Source organism: Nyctereutes procyonoides, unplaced genomic scaffold (assembly GCF_905146905.1).
Source record: "Nyctereutes procyonoides isolate TBG_1078 unplaced genomic scaffold, NYPRO_anot_genome, whole genome shotgun sequence".
Lineage (NCBI taxonomy): Eukaryota > Metazoa > Chordata > Mammalia > Carnivora > Canidae > Nyctereutes > Nyctereutes procyonoides.
Genome location: NW_026575047.1, coordinates 29,031,530 through 29,057,822, shown reverse-complemented (window position 1 = coordinate 29,057,822; position 26,293 = coordinate 29,031,530). Strand labels below are relative to the sequence as shown.

Below are 26,293 nucleotides of genomic sequence, written 5' to 3'. Positions count from 1 at the left end.
AAGCACAAAAAGTTGATTTATTGTTTCTGACAACTGCATAGTAACCTTTACTTTTATTCCTAGCATCACAGCTAAAAGATGACTTCGCACATCAATTAAAAACATATACTCTGAAAATTAATTAGGTAGTTTTTAAACATTTAGTCATTCATAGAATACCTTAAAAATCTTGGCCAAGCAAGAGATTAGCTTTACCTTTATAAATCTCTACATAAGACAAATCAAGGCAATCAAATTCTCTTTTGTTCTACATTTTTAAATGTAATTCTTTGTTTCCTTTAAAAGATATTTTTCCATTCATTCAAAAATATTTTGAGGCTTAACTGCCCATTTAAGGCAGAATGAAAGAATTTTAGAGCATCTAAACTAAGCATTGTTTTCACTGAACTGAAGCAAGAATTCTATCAGGGTCCTTGTGGGCCTCCCAGTCATGCCCTTCCGCAGATATGGAACTTCATCTTTGTTGGTCATCACACCTGCTATATCTAAATGTGCCCACTTAGGATGAGTCACAAATTCTTTCAGGAACGCTGCAGCTGTACATGCTCCTGCAGACCTGAAGAGAAAGATAAAAACCATTTTTTAACCTCATGTAAATGTGCACTGAAAATTTCATTAAGATCCTCTATTCTCATTAAGTACCTTCTATGACCAGAGAGCAAAAGTCAAGCTTATGAGATTAAGAACTTAACCCAAAAACTACTTTCAGAGTATTTATTTTCAGACATAGCTTTAGGCAATAAAGGATAAGATTCCTCTTCCTCATGGTAACAAATTGACCTATTTTTCATCTCTTCTCCTTAACGATTTGTTTAAATTGACTTTAGATTTGAAAACATGCAAAATTTTGAGCACCAGATAGAAAATACCTTGAAAATTAAAGACATTAGAAATTAGTACTTATGAGCACTGTTATCAAAAGGAAATGGGCTATACTTTCTGTGAAAGGGCATAAAATTTAAAAGTGGTCATTTTGATAACCAATGATTGTAAAAATGTACTTTCACAGCTCCTTTACATACCTATATTTTCCAATGTTATTAACATCAGCAAGTTGGCAATCTACAACTTGTCTTGTATAATGTTCAAAGAGAGGCATCCTCCAGACACGGTCACCTGTTTCAATACTGGCCTAAGGAAGAAATAGGTACAATAGTTGGAAGGCTGCATGAACTAAATTATGGTTAAATTCACAACACTGATGTATTCAATGCCAGAAAGAACTATTCTGTACAGAATCATTTCAGGTAATGAGATGATTTACTTAAGAATTATAAAAGAAACGAGTTGTACGGCATTTGCCAAAATCATCTGTTCTATGGATCTCAATTTACAATAAGCTGGTAGCTGGCAGTACTTCGACTTTATGCGACTGACTATGGGGAAAGTCTTTGTGATGCCTGTCACCTCAGTGTGCTAAGAAACACATGTCTGAAAATGTACCACCGAAGACCAAAGCCCATGACAAGGTGACCTCATTCAGTCACATAATCATATACACACTCATTCACATTCATCTACAGAGCACCACCAAGTGCTGGGGATATAAAGTTTAATATCTGAGCCATCAGAGGGCCGAGAGGCTAGTGGAAGAAACAAGATACACAGACTATTTTAATAGACTATGCTCAGAGATAAGCCCCAAAAGTGAAAAGTCAGGAAGCAGCAACAGAAGCTAGTTATTTGGAGACATGAGTAAATAGTAGCTGAATCAGCCCCAGGTTGAAAGTAGCTGCCTCTGGGAAAACAGACCACAGACTGCTGTTGACTGCTGACTGGTCTTTAAATGTTTATGCACACGGAACTTTTTTTTTTTTTTTAGAGAAGCTTAAATTAAAAAAAAAAAATCAAAAACTACAGCATTGTGGGTGCTTGATAAAGAGAGACACTGGGTGCATGACAGGCCAGAGGAGTGCCCCTCTGGTGTCACCAGCCCTGCAAGGAGACAACTGAGCTAAATGTCACAAGGATTGGGCTGGTAGAATAAATTTAGGACCATAAACCAACATCAAGAATGTATTCAAGGACATTCTGGATTTGTCCCTCACTGGCGCATAGTAAGCTGCTATTCCTTACTTGTTGAAAGAGGGAGGTGCCAGGGGAGCTACCAACCAGACACACAGGGTCTGGAGCTCCAGAGAGAGATGGGAGCAAGCAGCAGAGAGGTGCTAGCCTAAGCCATTGGGCTTCCCCATAAAGACGGGGACAAGGAGAGCACACGGCTTAGGACTGAACACCCACCAAAGGGGCAAAGGAAAAAACTGGGAAAGGAGGCTTTAACAGTCAGTGAAGAAGGAAATCAGAGAGATGATCACAGAAGCCAAGAGTGGGATGTAACCGAGAGGTTGCAGTTGCATGCTGCCTCCAACCAGGCTAGGTAAGGCTGAGAGGGTGGACCAGGGAGAGCCAAAGGCAGTGGGTGAGGGCCTGGGGGGAGGAAGCAGGCTGGCTAGGAAAGGGTGCATAGGAAGCACAGAGCACAGCAGCCGGAAGTCGTCCTTATCACACGGCCCACAAATGGATCAGGACAAGCCCTACATACAACACGCATTGACTAAAGGTCATCCCTTCCTTGACAAAGCTGTCCTCATATCTTTTTCTACTTCAGGGAGTCTACATGATGGCTGTAGTGTTTGAATCACTTTCACATCACTCTGAGCCACAGGAGGAGAGGGGAACTGTGGCATCATACCTATCATTTGGGGACATTTATAGAGAACACCAAAGCACACTGAATAGAGTGTATTATCATATTTCCAATTCAAAGGCAAATCTAGGACAGAAAAATCACAGGGGTAATAAAACATAAAAAGTATTGTTCTAGGCTAGGATAATTTGATCATCTGTCACTTTAGTCTCTACATCTTATTTGTACCTCAAATAATTTGTTCCACAGCCAGGATGAATTGGTGAAGACCCCAGTGGCACCGGACCCCAGGGCTACGTCCATGGCACCTGCAACACACAAGCCCTCTGGTCACTGTTCAGTCTCTACAGGCAGGATGGGTGTGTCTGCTGCTCAAACAAAAACTTTGGCCTTTAATTTGATTTTTAATATCTGCTTCATTTGCAAAAATAGTGAACCTGAGGAAAGCCTTACTGTATATATTTAATGTCTTCCTAGTTTCTCAACTAGAATTCAACTTCAATTAAGAAAATGTAAAAAAAGGAAACAACACCAAATATCACCAATAATCTCATCCTCAGCATAGCCATTATATATTTTTAACATTTCCTTTCAGATTTTTTATGAACTTTTAAAAAAAGCATAATTAAGACCATACCGTCCATATCTGAATGTGTCCTTCCTCTTTTAGAAACAAATGGTAGAAAGTAGTTTTAAGGATTCTAAAAGTCTACTGGGTAGAGATATCAGAATTTTCTTTCTATGGGACATTAAGGCATCTCTAGTTCCTCATTATCTTTAATCACATCTCAGTAAGTATCTGCCCTTTTGTTTTTGGAAAAGAGTATTATTATTTTATCAGACTTGTTTCATCTTCATTTCCTCCTCCAACAAAGGTGCACTCATTGGCTGACTTCTCTTTTTACAGTAATAGATTTTTTAAAAAGATTTTATTTATTTATTTACTCATTCATTCATTCATTCATTCCTGAGAGACACAGAGAGGTAGAGACATAGGCAGAGGAAGAAGCAGGCTACCTGCGGGGAACTCGATGCGGCACTCAATCCCAGGACCCTGGAATCACACCCTGAGCCGAAGGCAGATGCTCAATCACTGAGCCACCCAGGCATGCTCTTCATTAATAAACTTTTAAAAAATCAAGGTAAAAATCCAGATTTCCAGGTTATTTGTGGGCATACATTACTGATCAACAACTGCAATTAGGTCCTGTGGCTCAGCGCCACCTTCTCCGGTTCTGGGACCAGCTCCGAGCAGTTTCATTTGTTACTCGCCTAGCCCTGGCTGCAAGCTCTGGGGCAGGGATCATGTTTGATTCCTAAGTATATGCTCAGGGCTTTGCGCACTGCCTGGCACACAGGAGCTCAGTATTTATGCAAAGAGAAAAGCAAACCCTGCTATCATTCAGTAGTACTAGGTCACTCACGGAACGTTAAAGGAGACACCACAGAAGCTGAAGGAAATTCCATAGTTTTCACAAGATCACGCTTGTTCTTTGTAATACAAGGCATGTCCAGATTGCTCCTTAATCTTTAACTGTGGCTTTACATGGTAGCTTTTCATGCACTGCTTGTTAGCATATCCCCTAAGGAAAATGATACTTGAAAACATAATTATAGGGACACCTGGGTAGCTCAGCAGTTGAGCATCTGCCTTCAGTTCAGGGTATGATCCTGGAGTTCGGGGATTGAATCCCACATTGGGCTCTGTGCATGGAGCCTGCTTCTCCCTCTGCCTGTGTCTTTGCCTCTCTCTGTGTCTCTCATGAATAAATAAATAAAATATTTTTTTTAAAAAAAATGAAAATTATATACATGGTTTTATAAACTTTTTTTTTTACAATAAACAAAATTTCCCACATCCTTCCATTTCTTTGAAGTTGGGATTGGTGTTTGTAGGACACCCCAGTGAGTGATCCCCTAGGCTGGCATGTTTGTGGATAAATATTTGCACACATCTCTGATTTAAGAAATAAAGCTTAGAGCTGTCATTTCATTTTGTTAATCTTGATTATAACCCATTGGCCACACATACGCCACGATCAGGCGACTCTCCAGGGAAGGGAGTAGCACTTCAGTATCCCATTCCTCTGTGCCATCAGGGCACGGGATTGTACATTCTTCCCAAAACATCACCAGTAAATTACACTGATAGCTGGTTAATCATAAGGAATTTCCAACAGTTGACAATTTAAAAACAAAAAGTAGTGACCTGTATGTAAAAACTTAAGATTCTGCATGACAACTCAGGTCTGTTTGGGTCATTTGTTCCTTCAGGTTTCGTTACTCTCTACCTCCCAATTCTCTCTCAAACCTTCCACTTCTCTCTGCCACTACTGCTACCACCATCATCCAAAACTACTGTAATAACTGCCTTAGAAAAAAAAAAAGAACATAAAACACAAACTGGTGGAAATTTCCAAACACACATAAAGAATAGTATAATAAATGCACAGATACCGGTTAACCAGCATTAACAATTACCAGGTGTTTCATCTACACTCCCTGCCCCACAGATTACGTTGAAGCCATCTGCAGATACTGTAACAGTCAACCGTAACACACACACACACTGCATCTTCAAGAGTCACCGAGCATACTGCTCGCTGGCCTACCTGGCTTGCCAGTCACCTCGGGCCCTTCTCCAGGGCATTCTGCACCCTGCCAGCACGGGCCCCGTCACAGTACAAACATGTCTTATTGTCCACATTGCTTCCTGCTACACTTGGGTCAGGACAAATACCAGTCAAGGCCAAGCCAGGGTCTGGTGCCTCTGAGGATGCTGGCCTTGTGCGCCCACCCCAGCCCCACTATGTTCTTCCCAGTCCCATTCACCGCTGACCCTACACGCCCCAAACTGAAGGGTGCCCTCCGCCAGCATGCTCTTCCTTCCCTCCTCTGCCCAGGAATGCCTCCTCCTTCAGATCCCCCAGCTCAAGCAGCAGTTCTCAGACATGATGCTCGCTCCTCAAAGAAGAATGTGATATGCTCTACTAAAGCAGTAGCAAATGACAGATGTAAATATTTAATATGATTCCACTCGAGATCAAGGCTCTAAACCTGATTTCACTACCTACTTTAGAAAATGTTCTATTTTCTACATACAGTGACACAACTGCTACCATCACCAATTTCAGAATTACCAATTAGCAGAGGCATACTTCCTGTTTCTTTTCCAAGGCCCATGTGGATCTGTATATTGATGCTAACTGATCAAGTTACCAGAATTGTCATAGTCTCACAGAAACCTCAATGCTCCAAGGAAGGTGATGTCACCATTCTATTCCGTCCTAAATCACAACCATGCATGAGGAAAATGAAAACAGGTAGCATGAGTGGATGGCCATCTCCTGAACACACCATGGCCCCTACTGTCTGGTACAGGCCTGCCTTTTCAAGGATCGTAACATTTTTAGTGCCTGCCAGGCCAGGGACATGAACCTGTATGATCTCACTTCATCTGCACAAGAACACCTCCTGCCAATGAGGTGCTACTCTACCCCTTTGACAGAAGAGACAACTGAGGCTTTGTCCAAAGTCACATGATGTGAAGATGCAGGACAAGTTTTAAAATCAGGTCCTCTGTCTCTGAAGACTCTGTACATCCTCCCACTCTCTTGGAAGATGTTTCATACTCTCCCCTTTGATCACCACTATTGGAACTCAGAAGGGGCTCAGTCAACATGCAGAGGGACTCACAGCTAGGCCAACACTCAGGCCTACACTCCCTGAGTGGAAAGGCTCACCCAGTTTGCCTCTTGCTTACCTGGGGTCAACTTTCCCACCCTCAGACTAGGAAAAAAAAGAGTGAGGGGTTAAGTGGAGGGAGCTGTGATTCCTCATTTACAGAAAGGGTATACACTACTACCCCCCTCACCACTGCCCCCCAAACACCGGCCTCAGCACCTCCACCCTCCAGCTCATATTTGCTAAATCAAAAAAGGAGACAAAAGACCACCAAAGTACTGTCATACTAGCTTAAAAAAAGGACTCCCAGCAAATCTATGCACTATTGTTAGAGCCACACAAAAGGAAAAAACATAAACTGATTTCTGCTAAAATAAAGGCTCACATGGGCAGAGGAAGAATTAAAACCAATGGATAAAAAAACGATCTGTTAATCTTAAAAAAGCCGGAGACCAAAATAGAATGAATCCCTGGAAAGAGAACTGTTGGATAAAAGACTACTAATGTTTGCTTCCTACAGCAAGGCAATGCCTGTTGTCAACCCTGCAGGGAAGGAGTTCATTACTCTACAGAACCAGTGGTGCTCTAGCCTTCCTTCAGCCAATGTCTGCCATGTGCGGGCACCAGATTAAAGAGGCTTCCTAAAAACACCTCCCAAACTCCACAATCCTGTGTGGGGCAAATACACTGATGCTCCAGTGGGTCAGGTAACTTGCCCAAGGCTGAAGGACTGTAACTGAACAGGAGGAGATACCTGGTCAGCCCTGCCACTCAAGTTTCACACTGTACAGCCTCTGTTAAATGAGAACCTTCCTACCCACTCACCACAATGTTTTTGTTTCTTTATAACATCAAGTACAAAAAGTTCAGAAAACTCAGCAAGCATCAGATACATTATGATTAATACAAACAGCTCCTGACTTGAGGATTTATCACTAATCTTTTCAGGTCTGTATCAAGTAGCAATCAGGGGCACTTGGGTGGCTCAGTGGTTGAACATCTGCCTTTGGCTCAAGTTGTGATCCCAGAGTTCTGGGACTGAATCCCACATCAGGCTCCCTGCAGGGAGCCTGCTTCTCCCTCTACCTATGTCTCTGCCTCTCTCTCTGTTTCTCTCATGAAAAGATAAATAAAATCTTTAAAAAAAAAAAAACAATAGCAATCAAATCACAAAACATCTCTTAATGTCATTTTCAGACGTTACTCTCGTTGGGCTGATGTAACCAACTTGTTGCTTCTTTTTTTAGAATTACAGCCTGCAATGTTTTAAAACAACAAACCTTATGTTTAAAACAGTTTACAAAAAAAAAAAAAAAAAGAAAAGAAAAATAAATAAATAAATAAAACAGTTTACAGCTGCAGAACAATTCCCTTGGTGAAAGATATTTGAATGCAAGTGGAGCGAGCCAACTTTCAGGAAAATCACGCCTCGAGTTAACATGTGCACCACACACCAACAATATGGCTTCCTTCAGACAAAGGCAGGAAAAACATGCTGTCTGACCTGTTAGGGTGGCGGCATTGATGATGATCTTGGGGTTAAAGGTGTGCGCATAACAAAGTGCATCGGCCAGTATAAGCCTCCCCTCAGCATCAGTGTTATCAACCTGCAAAGAGAAGGGCCAAAATGTTAGGGTAAGATAACACAAGTAAAGAATATCAAAACTTGATATAACACTGTTCAACTTAAAAGTGAGAAAAGCTACTGTGATGTTTGTCAGACTGCCAAACACATTCTTATATTTCAATTACAGCAGGAATGTTTAATCTGAAGAGCAAATATAATTTAATAATCCTTGTACCAGAGCTATGACCAAATGACTTTGGAAGCAGAAATAAATAGAAACAGTCTGGCCCATTGTACCAATAAATGTCTAGCAGGAAAAAGGAAATTTCAAGATTTCTGAAAACAAAGAGGCTAAAGAGTTTAGGAAAAATTACAGTGAAGTGGCAGCCTGGCTCTCCAGACAGGAGAACTCTTGCAACTTCAGTGACTTGGTATATATAAAGTTTTTTAAAGCAGGCTCCACACTCAGTGCACAGTCCAATTGGAGGCTTAAATTCACGAGCCTGAGATCAAGACCTGAGCAGAGATCAAGAGTCACTTAACTGACTGAGCCACCCAGGAGCCACTATATATATTTTTTATTCTTTTTTTTTTTAAGATTTTATTTATTCATTCATGATAGACAGAGAGAGAGAGAGAGAGAGAGAGAGGCTGAGACACAGGCAGAGGGAGAAACAGGCTCTATGCTGGGAGCCCAACGCGGGACTCGATCCAAGACCACGCCCCAGGCCAAAGGGAGGCTCTGAACCACTGAGCCACCCAGGGATCCCCTATATATATTTTTAAACTCTTTTAAACAGAAGCCAGGCATTATGGGTGCTAGGTACTTGCACGCAGCTGCCCCAGCAGGGGACCTGCTGCCACTCCTGGAGCACGGAGTCTGTGGCTCATGATAGTGTGCTCCACCTGAACACCAAAATGGAAAAAGTTAATCACGGCACAGGTCTATGTCTAGAAAACAGCTCATGCCCTTCCTGTTTTGCCATGCTTTACAGGCCTTGCTGCAGATTTGTGGTGATTTGTGTGTGTATGGCATATAGGAGGAATAGTTAGATAGGGAAAATATTTTTTAAATTCTCATAAAGGAGGTGCCTGGGTGGTTCAGTCGGTTGAGCATCTGCCTTCAGCTCAGGTCATGGTCCCACGGTCCTGGGATTGAGCCCCATGTTGTCATGCTCCCTGATCAGTGGGGAGTCTGCTTCTCTTTCCTGCCAGTCCCCCCTACTTGTGTGCCCATGCCCACACTCTCTCTTCCTCTCTCAAATAAATAAAAATCTTTGTAAAAAATAAAATATAAATAAATAAAATTCCCATAAAGAATACCTTTGACTTTATATGAAAAGCTACTTGTAGTAAAGACACTGCCCTCCCCCCCAAAATGGAGCCCATGCTCTGTTTCCATTCAAAGTGTGCTTATGTGGCTACCAGGGATTCCTCCAGGATCACCAGAATAGAGAGGGCTATGTTTTGCATTCACATACCTGTATAGTCTTCCCGTTCTTGGCTTTGACAACATCCCCAGGCTTGTTGGCCTTACCACTGGGCATATTTTCACAGAGAGGGGCCAGACCTATTAGAAAAGCATAGATAAAGGAACACTGAATGTGCTGGGCCCAAGCTCACCTCCTAAAAGACCAAGGCCACTGGTGGCCATCAGAAGTATGCCACAGACACCACCTTAACCAAGTGATCAAATTTAGCAGCACCAATGACCCCACTGGCATCATGTGCGCCAGCAACAGTAAGTCCACCTCACTTGGGTGGTGTTCTCACCAAGGAGTCTAAACTGATTCTATTATGAAGAAACAACCAATTAAATCCAAGTTGTGGACCATTCCAAAACAAGCCTGAACTCTTCAAAACTACCAATGTCATAAAAGAAAAAAAAAAAAAAAAAAGACAAGAAAAAGTTTCCAGACTAAAAAAAACTAAGAGACGTGGCAACCACATGCGATGTGTGGTCCTTAATTGGCTCTTAGATTTCAAAAATAAAAACAAGTAATGTGTGTATATGCGAACATGAACATTTTTGTAGACAACTGAGAAGTCTGAATTAGGTGACTGAATCAATCCCTGGAAATGATCATGGTATTGTCGTTACCCAGGATGTCCTTGTTCTTAGAAGACGGACACAAAGCTGAAGTATTCAAGGATGACATGTCATGCCTGTTACTTTCAAAAAGTTCAGCAAAACAGGGCAAGGATACTGGCAGGGAGGGGGGGTGGCACATCTGAGACAGACCTGGAGTCCAAGTACACCTTTAGCTAGTATACCAGAACAGATGTGACACTGGGCAAAGCATTAACCCAAGTACCTCCATCCCCACACTCCCTGAAACACGGGAGATTCCTAGCACTGTGTCTGGCATCCAAAACTACGTAAAGTGGGATCCCTGGGTGGCGCAGCGGTTTGGCGCCTGCCTTTGGCCCGGGGCGCGATCCTGGAGACCCGGGATCGAATCCCACATCAGGCTCCCGGTGCATGGAGCCTGCTTCTCCCTCTGCCTATGTCTCTGCATCTCTCTCTCTCTCTCTCTCTCTGTAACTATCATAAGTAAATAAGTAAATAAATAAATTAATTAATTAACTAATTAATTAATTAATTAAAAAAAAAACTACGTAAAGAGCTGCTGTGCACTGAATGCTTTTTCTGTTCCAGGCATTTTCTGTATATCAAGCCACTTAATTAGCCCCAATCCCTGTGAGACAATCACTAAATGTGCCGGTGGTGTCCTTCCACCCTGACTACTGAGCATTTTTCACTGGAGTAAATCACAGACTCAACATTATGTGCCCCTGACTGCTAACCGGTTTTTGCAAAAGTACAAAAAATCAATTCTAGGTATAGTCCACTAGTGCAAAACACATTTGACTCAATCCATTCAGACGAGCACACACTTAGCTAAACAGCTTTTGCTTGATGAAAAGCATCTCTTAAATCTTTTCAGGTTAGTGGAAACCACGTTTGCTGTCTCTTCTGCCATCTGACTGGATTCCAGAAGTCTCCAGGACACCCCCTGCGCACCCTCACCTACGATGTTAATGGGCAGGTTCAGCTTGGCCGCAGACACGATAGCCGAACAGATCGTGGCAGCTCCTCCCATGTCAGCCCTCATGAGGTCCATGTTTGCAGCAGCCTTGATGGAGATGCCACCACTATGGGAGGAATGGACAATGTGCAATGTCAGTGCAAAGAGGGTCCAAATCACTTTCTTAAGAAAGGATACATACGTGCAGGCACCATCTAACTGGCAAAGAAAGTTCAAATTTCTAGACTGAGAATCTGAATAATCTCAACATTTGTAAAGGGGACATTGCGGTCTTTATAAAAATACAGATGAGTGTCTTACCTCATTTTGTTTCTTTTTGAATGAAATGAAAGCAGTATCAGTGGCAACATTACTACATCATGGAATCTGTGCTGCTCAAATCCCATCCCTGTATTTGCTCATTAACTCCTGACATCCACACAGATTTGTCTTTTCTGGAAATTTTATGAATTGATCAACTTATTGAACCTGAGGCTCACACACTATTATGGAAAGCCAATGACCTCAGAAGACTGAAGGGATCCCTCTCAAGCCACGGGACAGAGGGACAATTCCTTCCGATACCCCTAAGGAGAGATGATGTCTTAATTCTCACTCGCTTGGGAAGCACTTGATAATTAGACGGCTGTCAATTACACCTAGAAGTGAAGATGATCCACTGGCTCAGAATAAGAAAAGAACCACTTTTCATTCAAAAAGTCCAGAAAGAACCCCATCAGGGGTGGCAGCAAAGGGAGTGTACTGGTACATGAGGTCATTCCATCTACTCACATCTTTCTCACTCTCCATGCATAGGACTACAGTTCAAAGCAGCCACCAATCAAGGAGCACCAGTTACCACCGCTCACCTCTTAGATCTCTCTCAAATGCATCCATTTCTTTCCTCCCGTATCCACCCTGGTGAGGCCACCACCATGTCATGGGATGTTTGCCACGGCTCCTCTATATTCAGGTCTCTCTGTACCAGTCCTACCCCCTTCATTTCATTACTCACACAACTACCATTTTTACCAAAATAAAAAATGTCTACTCCAACAAACATCCTGGTAGGTTTTGTGTGATGTGTAAAAAATCATAACTGGATTCTAAAATTGATATGTAAATGCAAAGGATGCAGCCAAAGTAATTTTGAAAAAGAAGAGCAAAGCTGGGAGACTCCTATTACTACATTTGAAGACAAAGCTGTACTCATGAGACACTTGGTTGCAAGGTCCTGGGGGAAGGGCAAAGAGCCCAGAGTTATACCCACAATTATATGGTCAACTGATTTAGCAATGGTGCAAGGTAGTTCAATGGAGAAAGGGTAGTCTTTTAAACAAACAGTTTGGCAACAAATAGACATCCATATGGAAAAAAATAAGAACCACAATGCTTTCCACAGCATGCACAAAAATTCAAAATGGATCATAGCCTTAAATGCTAAAACACTTAGAGAAGAAAACACAGACCTTGGCATTGGTAGTAACTTTTTAAACAGAGCAACAAAAGCATGAAATATAAAATTAAAAATTGATAAATTACACCGTCAGAATTAAATCTCCTCTTCAAAAGATGTCACTTAAAAAAATGAAGAGCGGGCAGCCCAGGTGGCTCAGCGGTTTAGCAGGGCCTTCAGCCCAGGGTCTGACCCTGGAGACTCGGGATCGAGTCCCACGTCAGGCTCCCTGCATGGCACCTGCTTCTCCCTCTGCCTGTGTCTCTGCCTCTCTCTCTCTCTCCCATGTCAGGCTCCCTGCATGGGGCCTGCTTGTCCCTCCACCTGTGTCTCTGCCTCTCTCTCTGTGTGTGTCTCTCATGAATAAATAAAAATCTTTAAAAAAAATAAGTAAAAAATAAAATAAATGAAAAGCAAGCCTCAGACTGGGGAAAAAAATTGCTTTCAATACATTCATCTGACAAAGGATCTGTATCTAGAACATATTTTTTAAAAACTCTAACTCAATAAGACAAACATTCCTATAAAAAAGGCCAAAGAATTTGAACAGACACTTCACTAAAGATAAACCAACACCAATAAGCACAGTGAGAAATGTTAAACACTATTAGTCATTAGAGAACTAATCAAATCTCAATATTAAACCTCCAAGCTATTGCCACATGTCCCCTGAAACAGGTAGAATCAGAGAATGACAGTATCAGATGCCGGGGAGGATATGCCACAACTAGATCCATGTACACTGATGGGGGGAATACAAAATGGTACAATCACTCAGGAGAAGTTCGGTCATTTTCTATCAAGTAAAGCATGCAGTTATGATGAACAAATTCTGGTGTTGCCATTATCATGGAATACAACTTCACAACAAAAAGGAACCAATTACTGATGCGGCCAATAAGGTAGATAAATTTCAGAGACATTATGCAGAGATAAAGAAGGCAGACATAAAAGATCAAAAAAATCAAAATGATTTTCTGGAACAGAAAACACTCATATACAGCAACCCAAAGAGGACTGGTAGCCTGAGGCAGGCATAGAGAAAGAACATGGGCAAAGTGCATACAGGAGCTGTTCGAGGGTGATGGAAATGTTCTATTTTCACAGGAGTGGTGGTTGTTGCAGGACTGTGCATTTTTGTTAAAACTCTTCTAACTGAATACTTCAAGGATGAATTTCACTACATATATAAAACTCATGTCATTCTTTCCCTTGGCGAGAAACCCTTCAGTTACTTCAAATTGTTCTTAGACCAAAGTCCAAAATGCAACCGGGCCCAGAACAACCTAGCTCTGCTTAGCCCTCCCGTGACTATGTCCTTCCTTCCTCACCATGCTCAGTTGCAGCCACTCCCCTGTCAACACCAGGAGTTCCCTCATCCTTCCCACCCGGCAGCCTCCAGGCCCAACTCCCTACCGTACTAACTTCTCCTACCACTTCCATCTTTAGCTAAGCCTGTCATTCCTTTGAGGAAGCTTTCTCTAAACCCAAAGACGAGGTCAGGACTCCTTGCTAAATATTCTCATAGCACAAATTCAAGTAGGGATTTACAATAACAATATACTTGACACGAAGCATTAATGCTACATTGAGATAATAGCCCAAGACAGTATAAAATCATCAGAATTAGCAAGGTAATTAAAAACAGCATAACCTTCATTCTCTAATTTTTATTTGCTGTAATGTTATATAATGGACACTTAGGTACAATAGCATATGCATGTAACTTAAAAATCAATATGCATATTTTGAATAATATGAACTGGAATCTTTTACTAATGGACTATAGACCAATACTTCAAAGGAGAAAAGGTGGACCTGTGAGTGGCAGACACAGGAAGACTCTTCTGGCAGCCAGCTCTGCCCAGGATGGGTCTCATAGCTCCTGGAAGCACTCCTATGAGGGCTTCACTCATTCAAGTTTCAAACAGCTGCTGAATAGGTGTGCATGTGTACTGGAGACATCCAGATTCTACAGATCTATAGAAGCATTTTCCAAAGTAGTTTCCACGGACCATGAGTCCCATGAGAAATAAATTCCCTACAAAAGAAAATCTAGAAAATGCTACATTCTGTGCCCTGAGAAGTCCTGTAGTTAAAAACAAAACAAAAACAAAAACAAAAAAACAAACCAGAACAAAAATCTCACATGTTTTATCTACCCTAGTTTTTGGTCAAGTAATCTTTTTTAACCCTCATGGTTAATTAGAATCCATCCCTGAAACCAGCATTCAGCAGCCAATGTTTCCTGTGGGAAATACGGACCTATACCACCTCCTTCACTTCAGCTTCTCCTTGCTTGAAATAACCATACAGTTCCCAATCCTAAGGAATACTATGATTTAATAAGATTAATAGAGCTAGGCGGATCCGCTAAAGTAAGTAACTGGAAGCAAGCAAAGAAGAGATGGCATGATCCAAAGAGCTGCATCATTGTTATTCACAGAGGAAAATCAAAGTATATTGTGGAAAAATCTTAAGTCTTTTTAAAGACAGACCCAAGTTTGACTTCCGACCCTAGGTATGAGTTATGGGACTCTGGGCAATTATTTTACCTCTCCACGTCATGTTTTCTCTGCTTGTAAAATACCTGCCTCACTCCTAGGAGTAAGATCAAGGATAACACATGTAAAATGCCTTCTAAAGAGTCTCTCACACCCGTAAGCATTTTATAAATGGCAACTTAATACATCTAAAGTAGCATAAGATTGGACCAAAACCATGATTCTGAAGCAAACTTTATATGAACAATACAAGTACATACAAAGCATTCACCAAAATACAAAGCACAGATACATAAAGAGGTACCTGTCAAAAGTGATTCCCTTCCCAACAAACACCAGGGGTGCTTCGCTTGCATTGGGGCTGCCTCTGTAGTGAATTTCCAAGAAGACTGGAGGCTCGTCAGAGCCCTTGGCCACACTTAGGAATGATCCCATTTCCTGCTCCTCAATCCAGGATTTGGGTCTACAGGACAGAAAAGGAGAAAAGTCAATATGCATGGTTATCTCTATTTCTAAGGGACTTAGAAAAAGTTTGTCCATGTATACAACTCTTAAAATGTATACACACGTTAATGCTTCCATTATTACATACTACTTGCTTTCTGTATATTCTTGGGCCACCTGATTCTGAGCCTGTTTCCTCATTTATAAAACAGGTCAATGATACATCTGTCAAAAGACAGAGCTACAGAATTACCAAGAGAATTCACCCACAGTGCACGGTACAATGTCAGGTAACAAGAGAGTCAGTAAGTACTTACTGCTTGATTTGATCCCCCTAATCTGCTAATATACATCTAACGTTTTAATGTTAAGATGAATTTAGCAAGGCTCTGGGACCATAAAGGGTGCTTAAAAGCAGTTATGGGGTGAAGTGCTTTATTTTTTAATATTTTTTTAAATGACCAAAGAAACCAACCAATAAAAACAAAAAACCCCAAAAAGATATACTCTAATGACTGCACTAAAGTATCACAATTCTTTGCTTTTTTATAGTTGCTGGAATTTGATCTTCCCAATGCTGTCACACTATTTCTCACGGTTTCAACTGCAGCCTGAAATGTCTGCTTTAAACAGGAAAACTAGTAATTACAAACAAAGGATCGCCAAGGGTGATCTAATGGGAACAATCTGTAGTACCAACCAGAAAACAGATGCCATATTGCTATTCCTGGCAGGCTAGGGGCACAAAGGTCTCTGTATTGATCTCTGGCCACAGTAACTGGGCCACGAGAGAAATCCTACGCTCCCAAAGGCAGAGCAGAAACAACCACATCCAAGGAGTGCTCCACTTACACTTGCCAACCCCTTTGTTAAAACTATTAAACTAGGGTTTCATCATGGAGAGATGGCCACCACACCTCAGAGGGGCAAGAGCATAAAAACAGAAGGTATGACAATGAAAAAAGCACTTTAAAGCAGCAGGGCTATAAAATGTGGGTATTTTTAATCACAAACTCAGTACTTGATACTTTATGAAAGCCTTGGCCTTCTGGAAATCCAATCTGTATTTCTGTGACTTACATTCATCTACACTAGAGCAGGTTTGGTGCAGCTATCTCTATCTCAGTTTAATAGGCTCTACCCTGCCCACCTGACCCACCTCAACTCTGGCTGAACCTTCCCTTGGCTGGCCCACAAGCCCTGGCAGTTTCCCAATGGGCCTCTGTATATAAGCTTCAGCATCTGAAATGCCTCGCCCCACTCTCTCCATTTGCTAACTTCTAAGCAACCTTCCATACTCTGCTTAGGCACCATTTCCATTGGCAAGCATTTCTGACACTTTGAGAACTCTCGACTATCTGTTCCTGCAAGATCTGCATATCCCTTTTTCCTGTCTATTCCTTTCTATAAGCTCCTCGCTTCTTTGAGGACAAGACCACCACTAGCCATCTTGTATGCCAAATTCCCAGGCACACAGGAGGTGCCCTCACTGGCATGTAACCACACAGCCACTGTTGGCTGACACAAAGTAGCTCTAGTGTCTCCTCAAATAAAAACAAGGAACAGTCTTTGCCAAGATACCTTTATAGAGACTGAAAATTAAATACATACATGCTAGCCATTCCAAAAATATTATCAAGCTCTAAATCCTGTGTTTTGTACAGATTACATATTTTTATTCACTCTGTCTAAATCAGAGATTTTCCTGAGAAATATGAACTATAATCACAATTAAGCACCAAAGAAGTCTTTTAAGTGCAAGCTCCCTTGAGATACAACACTGGTAGTAAAGAATTATTTAAATAAAGCAAATATCTGTTGATTCATTTTAATCATAAATCCCCCAATGTTGAGACTTGGTGTGGGGGGATTTGCTTAAAGGGTTATGGGGAGATCGCAAGATAGAGCACCTAGAGCAGCAGGCTTTTATGTCCCGCAGCCCACTGCTAACAATGACCACTTAGGGCTGCCCAGAAACACCAACTCTGGTACCTAATTTGACAATCTACAAGGCAGAGATTCTCATTTCATGCCAACCTAGGCAGGCTGAGTTCTTTACTTGTGTCAGAAAGAGGAAAGATAGAAAGTATTCACCAAAACAAAACACAATGTATAAATTCCTCAACAAACTAAACAGAGTTACCAATTGATCCAACAGTTCAACTAATCCTTACACACCCAAGAGACATGAAAACATACTTTCACACAAAAATATGTACACTAACACTCAAAGCCCCATTACTCATGGTATCCAAAAGGTAGAAACAACCAAATGTCTACCAATTGACGGCTGGAGGTAGAGAGGAGATGGAAATGAAAAGTGCCTGCTAATGGGTACAAGGTTTCTCTTTGGGGCAATGAAAATGTTCTAAAATCCATTGAGGTAGGGATGCCTGGGTGGCTCAGCATCTGCCTTTGGCTCAGGGCGTGACCTTGGGATCCCAGGATCGAGTCCCACATCTGGCTCTCCACGGGGAGGCTGCTTCTCCCTCTGCCTGTGTCTCTGTCTCTCAAGAATAAATAAATAAAATCTTAAAAAAAAAATTGATTGAGGTAATGGTACCAAAACTCTGTGAATATAGTAAAATTCAATAAACTGTCCACTTTGCAGGTATTTATATTGTATGCTATGTGAACCATATTTCAAGAAAACTGTTACGAACACACACACACATATATATACACACATACGGTATGTAGCGTGAAGTCAAAGTGCTCTCTCAAAGGCATAAAAAGAACCTCAAATTGAGCTTATCCCAGCTTGTCCGTGACTGCATCTCATCTTCCTGGTCTTAAGTTATTCATCTGAACCCTGAGGGAGCTGGACTTTTAGAATCTCAAAGATTCTTGTCTGTAACATCCTGAGTCTATGAAACCCTGCATTACCTGATGTAGACTTCTGTTTTACTATTAGCACTTCTGAGATTCTTCTCGATAATTTTAGCAAATCTGGTTGGCGTCATCTCATTGGCTGGAGTCTCCATCAAGTGGCGTGCCAAGTTTTGCCCAGAAGCAAAGAGGACGCCCTTCTGCCAGGCCTCCTGGTCCCCACTGGTAGAAGAAAGCATAAGGTGACTATCAGACAACTTCTCAAGATTCTGTTGCAGCTAGAAGGACTGTTACCCTATAATAACAAAAGAGGAAGATTCCAAGTGGAAAATGGACACATGGCACCTGGTCATTCTCTGCTCTGACTCAGGGCAGGAGGTACAAAGAGCTAGGAAACAGGGCCCTGGCCTGAACCGAGCTAGAGGAGGTAAGCATTTCACATTTTACATGCATGAAAAAGGGGTGGACTGATGGGTCCCTGAAGCCCTAACTAAACATGCAAATCGATGGAAGAGGTTTCCATCTTTCCAAAGGCCATTGTGTCCTCCTTCACTGCAACAGGGATGATGCAGCCTCAGGTGCTCACTGCAGAGCAAGCATATTGCAATAGTCCTTATGTGAAAGTGAAGGCCCTTCTGCCTTCTTTTTGCCTGGGTCAGGGCTCTGAACATAATCATACCAAAGGGCAAGGACAGGCTTTAAAAGAAAACAAATGAGGGATCCCTGGGTGGCGCAGAGGTTTAGCACCTGCCTTTGGCCCAGGGCGCGATCCTGGAGACCTGGGATCAAATCCCACATCGGGCTCCCGGTGCTTGGAGCCTGCTTCTCCCTCTGCCTGTGTCTCTGCCTCTCTCTCTGTGTGTGTGTGACTATCAAAATAAATAAATAAATAAATAAATAAATAAATAAATAAATAAATAAATAAATAAATAAGAAGAAAGAACGAACAAATGAACATGTGTTTGATGATCTCGACTCCTCTTATGCACAACAGGAATTCATAGAAGTGGCACAAAGATGAGGGATTTACCATGTGCCATGTACTTGACAGCATCTTTCAATCATAAAAAAGCCCTGTAACATTAGAAACACAGCTCCAACGAATGAATGAAGAAAGTGAAAACAGAGATTTCTGGTCATTTCACCGAGATTACCCAGCCAGCAAGTGGGGGAGCCAGAATTCAAAGCCAAGCTGACTGGTCTCAGAGATCTCATTTCAAACCCCTCCATCATGGCTGTGAACTACTGGGTTGAAAGACCCCTACTGTCCTCACAGCACCATCTCCTGAAGGTCAAACCTCTGCCTATTCCTGACAGCAGAGACTTCATCTCCTAGAACCCAGGATAGGGCTGCAGTGTAGTAGGTACTCAGTAAGTCTGCTGAAAAATGAGTCTCCCTACAATGAGGGCAAGACCACACAGGACTAGACCACTTAGCTCTTCATCTGTGTATCCTGGCATTTAACATAGTGCCAGGAGATGCTGGCTAAATGGAAATCATGTGCATCAAAACTTGCTGGGACATGTCTGTTACTTCATTCCCTCCCTCTTCAGAGAGCCAACTTAGTTTGGCTTTCTAGTAACCAGCAAGCAGAGAGAGGCCTAGGAAGCCATGGGTTGAAACATGTACCTGACTGAAGCCAGGAATAGAACATGGGGACAGTTACCATATTCTTAAGATGGCTAAGGTGATGGGGAAGGTCTCAGACAAACCACACAGCAGTGCCCATACTGAAAAGCAGGCAGCTCATATCCAAAGGCCCTGCTATCTGAACATCAGGAAATGCAACCCTGATCTTGCTTTTGTTCCTTTACCTTCCATGGAGCTGCGCCGACACGACTGGCTTCTTCTTCTGCTTCAGGTCATCATACTCATAGAGTCCAAGCACTGCTCCTTCCGCAGCCGCCTGTGCATCTCCACAGGGATCCACTTCCACGGAAGAGAGTTCCAGATCTTGAACCTGCCTGCACCCCGCTTCAAAGGACAGAGAAAAACCAGAAAAGTGAAGTCAGTCAGAGGCAACCCAATAGTGGAGGGCAGAGGCATGGTTGCAGGCTGGGGTTCAAATCCCAGCTGACACTTGACTTTTCTGAACCTCCTTCTGCAAAGTGAGGATGTGTACACACCTCACCTCACAGGTAGTGGGTGAGATATTCATAGATAAAAGGACTGGTCTAGCTCTTGGTAGAGTGGGCCTTCAGGAGGGGCTGCTATTACTGTATGACTTCTGAAACACAAGAATTTCCTGACACAGCTTCCCAGTCACTAAGAGCTGGCCAGATTAAAAATGGCAGAGAAATGATGACACTGAAATGATATCCAAAGGACTGAGTAAAGTCCATTAGTAACAGCATTTTATGACGATCAGGTCAGCAAAAAGTCCCAAATAATAGTTATGAACGAATCACTCAACACGAACTTTGAAAGTAGATTTAATAAGCAGAGATGATATCCATGGGGCCAAAGCTCAATCAAAATTAGCACCGCCTCAGCAATGTCTTTCAAAGCATCTTTAACCACAGTCTCTGTGGTAAAGGTCTCCTCCTGCGGCTCAGCTCTGAAGTGACTCAGTGGCATCTACTCAACTTGTAAACTGTGTATGTGGCAAACTGCGACATGCACATACCTTCAATACCTAGTAATAAGCAAGCACCCCGTACCTTGCAGCCATTTCCTCTAACCGTAAATAAAAGGATTCCACGTCTCTTAAAAGTCAGGCAACACAAAGTGTGTATCACAAAACAAAACAAAACAAAAAACCAAAAAACCAAAAAACCCCACCATAACTTTCTGGTAAAATAGAGCGCTGAGGTCAAACTGCATGAGTGAAGAAGTAAATGGTCGTGAAGCCTCCAAACACAAGCTATGGACACTATTGAAACTAAATTTCTGTGACGCCTGGGTGGCTCAGTGGTTGAGTGTCTGCCTTGGGCTGGGGTGTGTGTGTGTGTGTGTGTGTGTGTGTGTGTGTGTGTGAGATCCCCGAATCCAGGACCAAGTTCCACACAGGGGCTCCCCACAGCGAGACTGCTTATCCCTCTGCCTGTGTCTCTCATGAATAAATAAACAAATCTTAAAAAGAAAAAAAGAAACTAAAATGCCACCTGCTAACCTCCTGTATCCATGTAAGGTCAGGCATACTGTGTAAGGGCAACTAAGCATTTGGTAGGGTGTGTTCTGTGAATGTGATGGGGGTTGTGACAGTTAAAAGGACCAAGCAAAAGGAAAAAGATATCTTAGAGAAGGACATCATCTAGACTCTCCATAAAAAACACAAACCCAAGCAAACAAAAAACAAAACAGACTTTCCATTAACCTTAAACTTTAAAATGGAAATCACCTGCAACTGCGACTCTGATGTTCTCTTTGCCTTCATGCCAGTTCTCCTGGTCATCGACTCCAGCTGCCTTTTTGCCAAGGCCAACCACCACCACACTGGGAAAGTCCTATTCAGCACACACACACAAGATTAACTACTTCATGTCTTTAAAAAAACATCCATTTCTCTGGGAAGGGTACGTGAACTCCCACACAGCTACCTTCACCTCTGCACAGGAAGCTCACTGTGAAATTGGGTTGTTTTTTTTAACCTGTACCTTGGCAAAATTTTACCACTTGTGTGTTTGAAAGGTAGAATGAGGATAATCTTGCAAATAATTCTATGTAAGCCAGTGCCACAACTATAGAAATTAAACAAAGAAAGCCTATACAGATTGAGAGGCAGTGCTTCTTGACAGTGAATTGCCACTTTACAACCTTAAGTTGCTATTTATGGCTTTACATAGGGATAAAAGCATACATATAATCGGATACAAAATTTTCTGCACTGCTCTGCAGCTACAGTCTTTGGCACTCAAGAGGTGCTCACTGAGGCTTTGCCAAATAAACCATATCTTCATCTCATACCTCATGCAGACCATAAAAGGTTCGGGTTTTGCCTGCCTTCAGAGGAGGTCCAGATCTAAAATAAGAAGAAATATTTGTTTTAAAAACTAGTTGTTTTTAAACTGCTCCTTTGGGAAGTAATATATACATACATTCAGTGTTATTACAATACCCTACTGCTTCTGTGAATTTACTGCATTTATGTTTTTATCAAAATACAGAATTCTCTCAGGTTAGGTTTTTCAGATGCGGCACTTCTAATGCTCTCTCCACTATCATTTAGCAAACTTCCACATTAGATTTAGTACAAACTTATTTGAAAACAACTACAGAGAGCAATGCCATGGGTGGGTAATGTGTGGCTACAGAGCAGGGCTCAGTACCAGATGAAGGTGCTCAGCCCTGAGCTCACATCTCACATCTTTCATAATGCCTGACCCAACCGTAGCATTCAGCTTGGATGCTGTTGGGGTAGTGCTGGGTGGGAGGAGGTTCTGTACAGATGGGATATGGGCAAATTCCAAACAAAGCAGGTGGTGAAGAATAATTATAGCCAGAGGACTGGATGCCCTGGTGCCGCAGCTGACAGATATCTGTCAGGAAGGCCAGGCTGTACTGTACTCTGACAGGTTGGCCTTTGGATTAATGAATTAATCACAGCACTTGAGAAGGCAGTCTGCTGGTGAAGGACTGGAAATTGAGAAGGGATGCAAATTCTATTACTCGGGGATAAGACAATTACTAGAATTATTAGACTACATTTCAATAGGTCATCTATAATCTGAATAATATGGACCTGCAGTGACTATATTGACACTCTTCTGCCAAATGTGTCCTACAGCTCAGAAGGAGTTGGAAACTCCAATGTTTCTGTACCTTCTCTAAATCATAGCTAATCTGAGTGCTCCCAATCGCAGGCCCCACTCAGATTTACTGAATTAGAATCTATAGTCTCACTACACTTTACCCTCAGGTGATTCACTTTGAGGTGCTGAAACTCAAGACACACCAAGAAAGGAGTTGTACCCATAAGCTGTTTTGAACTAGTCCAGGGACAGGCTGTTTCCCTAAATGAAGGGTCATTACAGGAGGCAGACAGGCTGGTGGAAAGGCAGGCGGGTGGATGATGGCAGGCTGAGGAAATCTGGTACTTTCCAGATCTTTTTGGGTCAGTCTTTCTCAATATGTTTCTGATTTGAAGTGGCCTGACTTCCCAGAATTACAGACTCACTCATACCAAAAGGCAAAATACCAAAATGCATTCCAGGGACAAATACTTTCACTTCCACTGGGAACATACTGGCCAACTTAACTTCCCTTTCATTTTTATCTCCTAACAATAAAGCATAAAAAAAAAAAAAACAACTCACACCTCTCTTTTGATTTCAGGGCATTTTAAAAACTAGAACCCACAGGTGAATACTTACATGTTCAAAATTTCTCTCAACTTTCCAGACACCAATTTATTGAAATTCTCTCCTGCGTTTGTAAACTGTGGCACATCATCTTCTTTGTCTTTGGTATAGATTCCTAAAACAAGACCCTGAAAAAGAACAAGTGGGAAAAAACAAAAAAGAGAACCATTAGAATAGTTCCTTTAGGGGGACTCGGAGGTCCCCATGTTTCAGAAGAAGCAAACAATTCTACCTAAACTGTGTTCCCCTCAAGGACAAAGCTGAAAAAGAAACAGCTATACTCACATCCTGTCTAAATGTTTCAAATCCCTGCCAAAGCAAGACTGCAAGTACCACCTGTCCTGCATCTTCATGGTCCCCCCGAAGAAAGGGCTTTCACAACATAAAGGGTTTTCTTTACTTCCAAAGAAAGAAGGGCAGAACGGTGTTTTAAGAAAACAAATCCAGGGCAGCCCTGGTGGCTCAGCGGTTTAGCGCTGCCTTTGGCCCCGGGCGTGGTCCTGGAATCCCAGGATCGAGTTTTGCATTGGGCTCCCTGCAAGGAGCCTGCTTCTCCCTCTGCCTGTGTCTCTGCCTCTCTCTGTGTGTCTCACATGATTAAATAAAATCTTTTTTAAAGAATCCATTTTTAGCCAAATCAGACCTCAAAGGGATTCAGACTATGCCACCCCAAAATATGCCACTTGGGCATATTGATTATTTTGAGCTAAAGGCACATGAGAAAGAGCAGGTGCAAGAAGAGCTCTCTGACATCCCACTTGCTACCTAAAAGCAGGGCAAAAAATTTCCTGTAAGAAAAATGCTGTCCCTGTATGGAGAAAAGAACATTCTTATCCCCAGAGACTGGGAGTCATCACCAAAATGGACCTACACAAACAAACCTACCAAAGTAACCCTTACCTTCTCCCAATTAATTCCACCCATACACCTCCTAGTCACTGTCACACAATTTACTGCCCCAGCCCAACCCCCTTTGTCTTGCCACATCCCCACAATTGCTCGTTCTCTGTTTAAAAAGGTCCATTAAAATAAATAAATAAATAAATAAATAAATAAATAAATAAATAAATAAATGGTACATAAACTTTCAAGGCTTTTGGGTCTTCATTTTCTTTTCAAAGATGAAAAATTATCAAATACACTTTGTACACTTTTCCCTATTAATCTATCCTATATCTGCTTAATTCCCACATCCAGCCACAGAACCCAGCAGAGCAGAGAGAAGTTCTCCCTTCCTTAATCTTCAAATGGAAATATCATGTTTCCTGGGATGCTACCACAGTCAAGCCAATGGCTGCAGTTGCCAATACGAATAAGCACTCTGGCCAACTCATGGGCTGCAAGAAGAAGGATGCATCCCCACAGGGAGGCAGGAGGGGCAGGAGCAGAGCACTTAACCTACTGGCTTCCCTGTCACACCTCAAACAACTGAAAGAAGGAAGTCAACCCAGAAATCACTATTAGTCTTTGTGTGGCAGTTTTTGACTTTAAAGTGTTTTCTGCCTTATGGCAACTCTATGAGGTGGAAAGAACACATACTCTTCTTCCCACGGGCCACCAAGAGCCAGAAACCTGGTGTGACCTACTAGCCCATGTGCAATCGAACTGAGCAAGAATCCTGATTACCTTCTCTTGACAGTCCTGCATCTGTTCCCAAAAAAAAAAAAATCACACTGGCACTTGGAGCAGTGTCCTTTCTCTTTTCCATTAAAAAAAAAAAAAAAAAAAAAAAAAAAAGGCTGGCTTGGTGTGAGTAACTTTTCCAGATTCTTACTTTCCTAAGAGTGCCCAGTACCCGGGATTCAGTGGAACAAAGGGGGTAACTGAAGAGATAGGACCCAGCTGTCACCTGTGACGGACATTGCACAGGACTGGAAAGAACAGGGGACAAGGCATCTGGCCCCTCTGCCACCTGCGGCACCCCTGGAAGCTGGAGCTCAAGCCCTATCTAGAATATTCCTCGCCAGGGGCATTTCTTTCTGCTCCTTAAGCAGGACTCCCAAGCTGGTGCTCCTTCCGCCGCACAACTCCCCTTTCCAGGTTCTCCACCTCCCAAGAGTGACCTTCTTAATTTTTTTGAGCTCAACTACCTGGAAAAGGCTTTCCTCCTGCAAGACGCTCCCGTTTTAATTTCACGAAGATATGGGTCCCTGCGCAAAGCACTGGAGAAACCATATTCTTCCTCTAGAAACTCTTTCAGGCAATTAATTTGGTCCCCGAGGACCTGTTTTCCCGTCGGGGGGAACGGGAGGAGGAACGGAGCCCGAGATCGGCCGCCTCTGGGGCCTCGGAGGACCCGCACCTCCCCAGCGCGGGGGTCGTCCCGGCTACGGAGGCGACGACGCCGACACTGTCCTCTCCGCGGCACAGCGCGAACTAAACAAAACAAGGGATGAGGACGGAGCGGGAGCTCGGGACGCGCTCGCGCTCGCGCCCTCCCCCCGCCGGGGGTCGGATCCTAGCATCCCGCCAGCAAAGCAGGGAAGAAGGCCGACCCTCGGCGCCCCGCTCGGGGGATGGGCAGCCCCGGCCACCCGCCCTGCCGAAGCCCAGCGCCGCAGAGAGGGACTTTTGTGCCGGGTGTTGCAACCTGGCGCAGGAGCCCGGACATCGTGACCTCAACCCGCCCCCAAGCTCCGGTCGCCCAGGGCAGGACTCCCGCGACGGCCTCTCACCTTCGTCATGTCTGCTGCGGAGAGACCCCGAACCCAGAGGCGCTTCACGCCCAGACGTCGGACGACGACTCGCGCGGCAGCCGGAAGGGGCAGCAGGAACATGTTCCCGGCTCGGCCCCCGCGCCGCCTCCCTGCGAGCACGTGGCGCTCTGCGGGG

At 42.9% G+C, this 26,293-nt stretch overlaps 1 protein-coding gene across 1 annotated transcript; it reads right to left on the bottom strand.

Annotated features, from left to right (window-relative positions):
* LAP3 (leucine aminopeptidase 3) lies at positions 1–26,293 on the bottom strand. Its single transcript, XM_055326074.1, has 13 exons — positions 26,137–26,293; positions 23,474–23,589; positions 22,068–22,122; positions 21,502–21,607; positions 19,976–20,135; positions 18,218–18,382; positions 15,192–15,350; positions 10,930–11,054; positions 9,380–9,468; positions 7,836–7,938; positions 2,876–2,955; positions 1,023–1,132; positions 1–556 (listed from the first exon to the last, which is right to left on the bottom strand). The coding sequence occupies exons 1-13, from the start codon at positions 26,236–26,238 to the stop codon at positions 367–369; spliced, it is 1,560 nt and encodes a 519-aa protein (XP_055182049.1). The 5' UTR covers positions 26,239–26,293; the 3' UTR covers positions 1–366.

Bases quoted from the DNA above. Each gene is read 5' to 3' on its own strand.
- LAP3 (XM_055326074.1), bottom strand. From the start codon at position 26,238: ATGTTCCTGCTGCCCCTTCCGGCTGCCGCGCGAGTCGTCGTCCGACGT. The intron at 2,956-7,835 runs GTCAGACAGCAT...TGTGTGTTGCAG, and splicing joins CAATGCCGCCACCCTAACAG to GTGCCATGGACGTAGCCCTG. The intron at 557-1,022 runs GTATGTAAAGGA...CTTTCTCTTCAG, and splicing joins AATAACATTGGAAAATATAG to GTCTGCAGGAGCATGTACAG.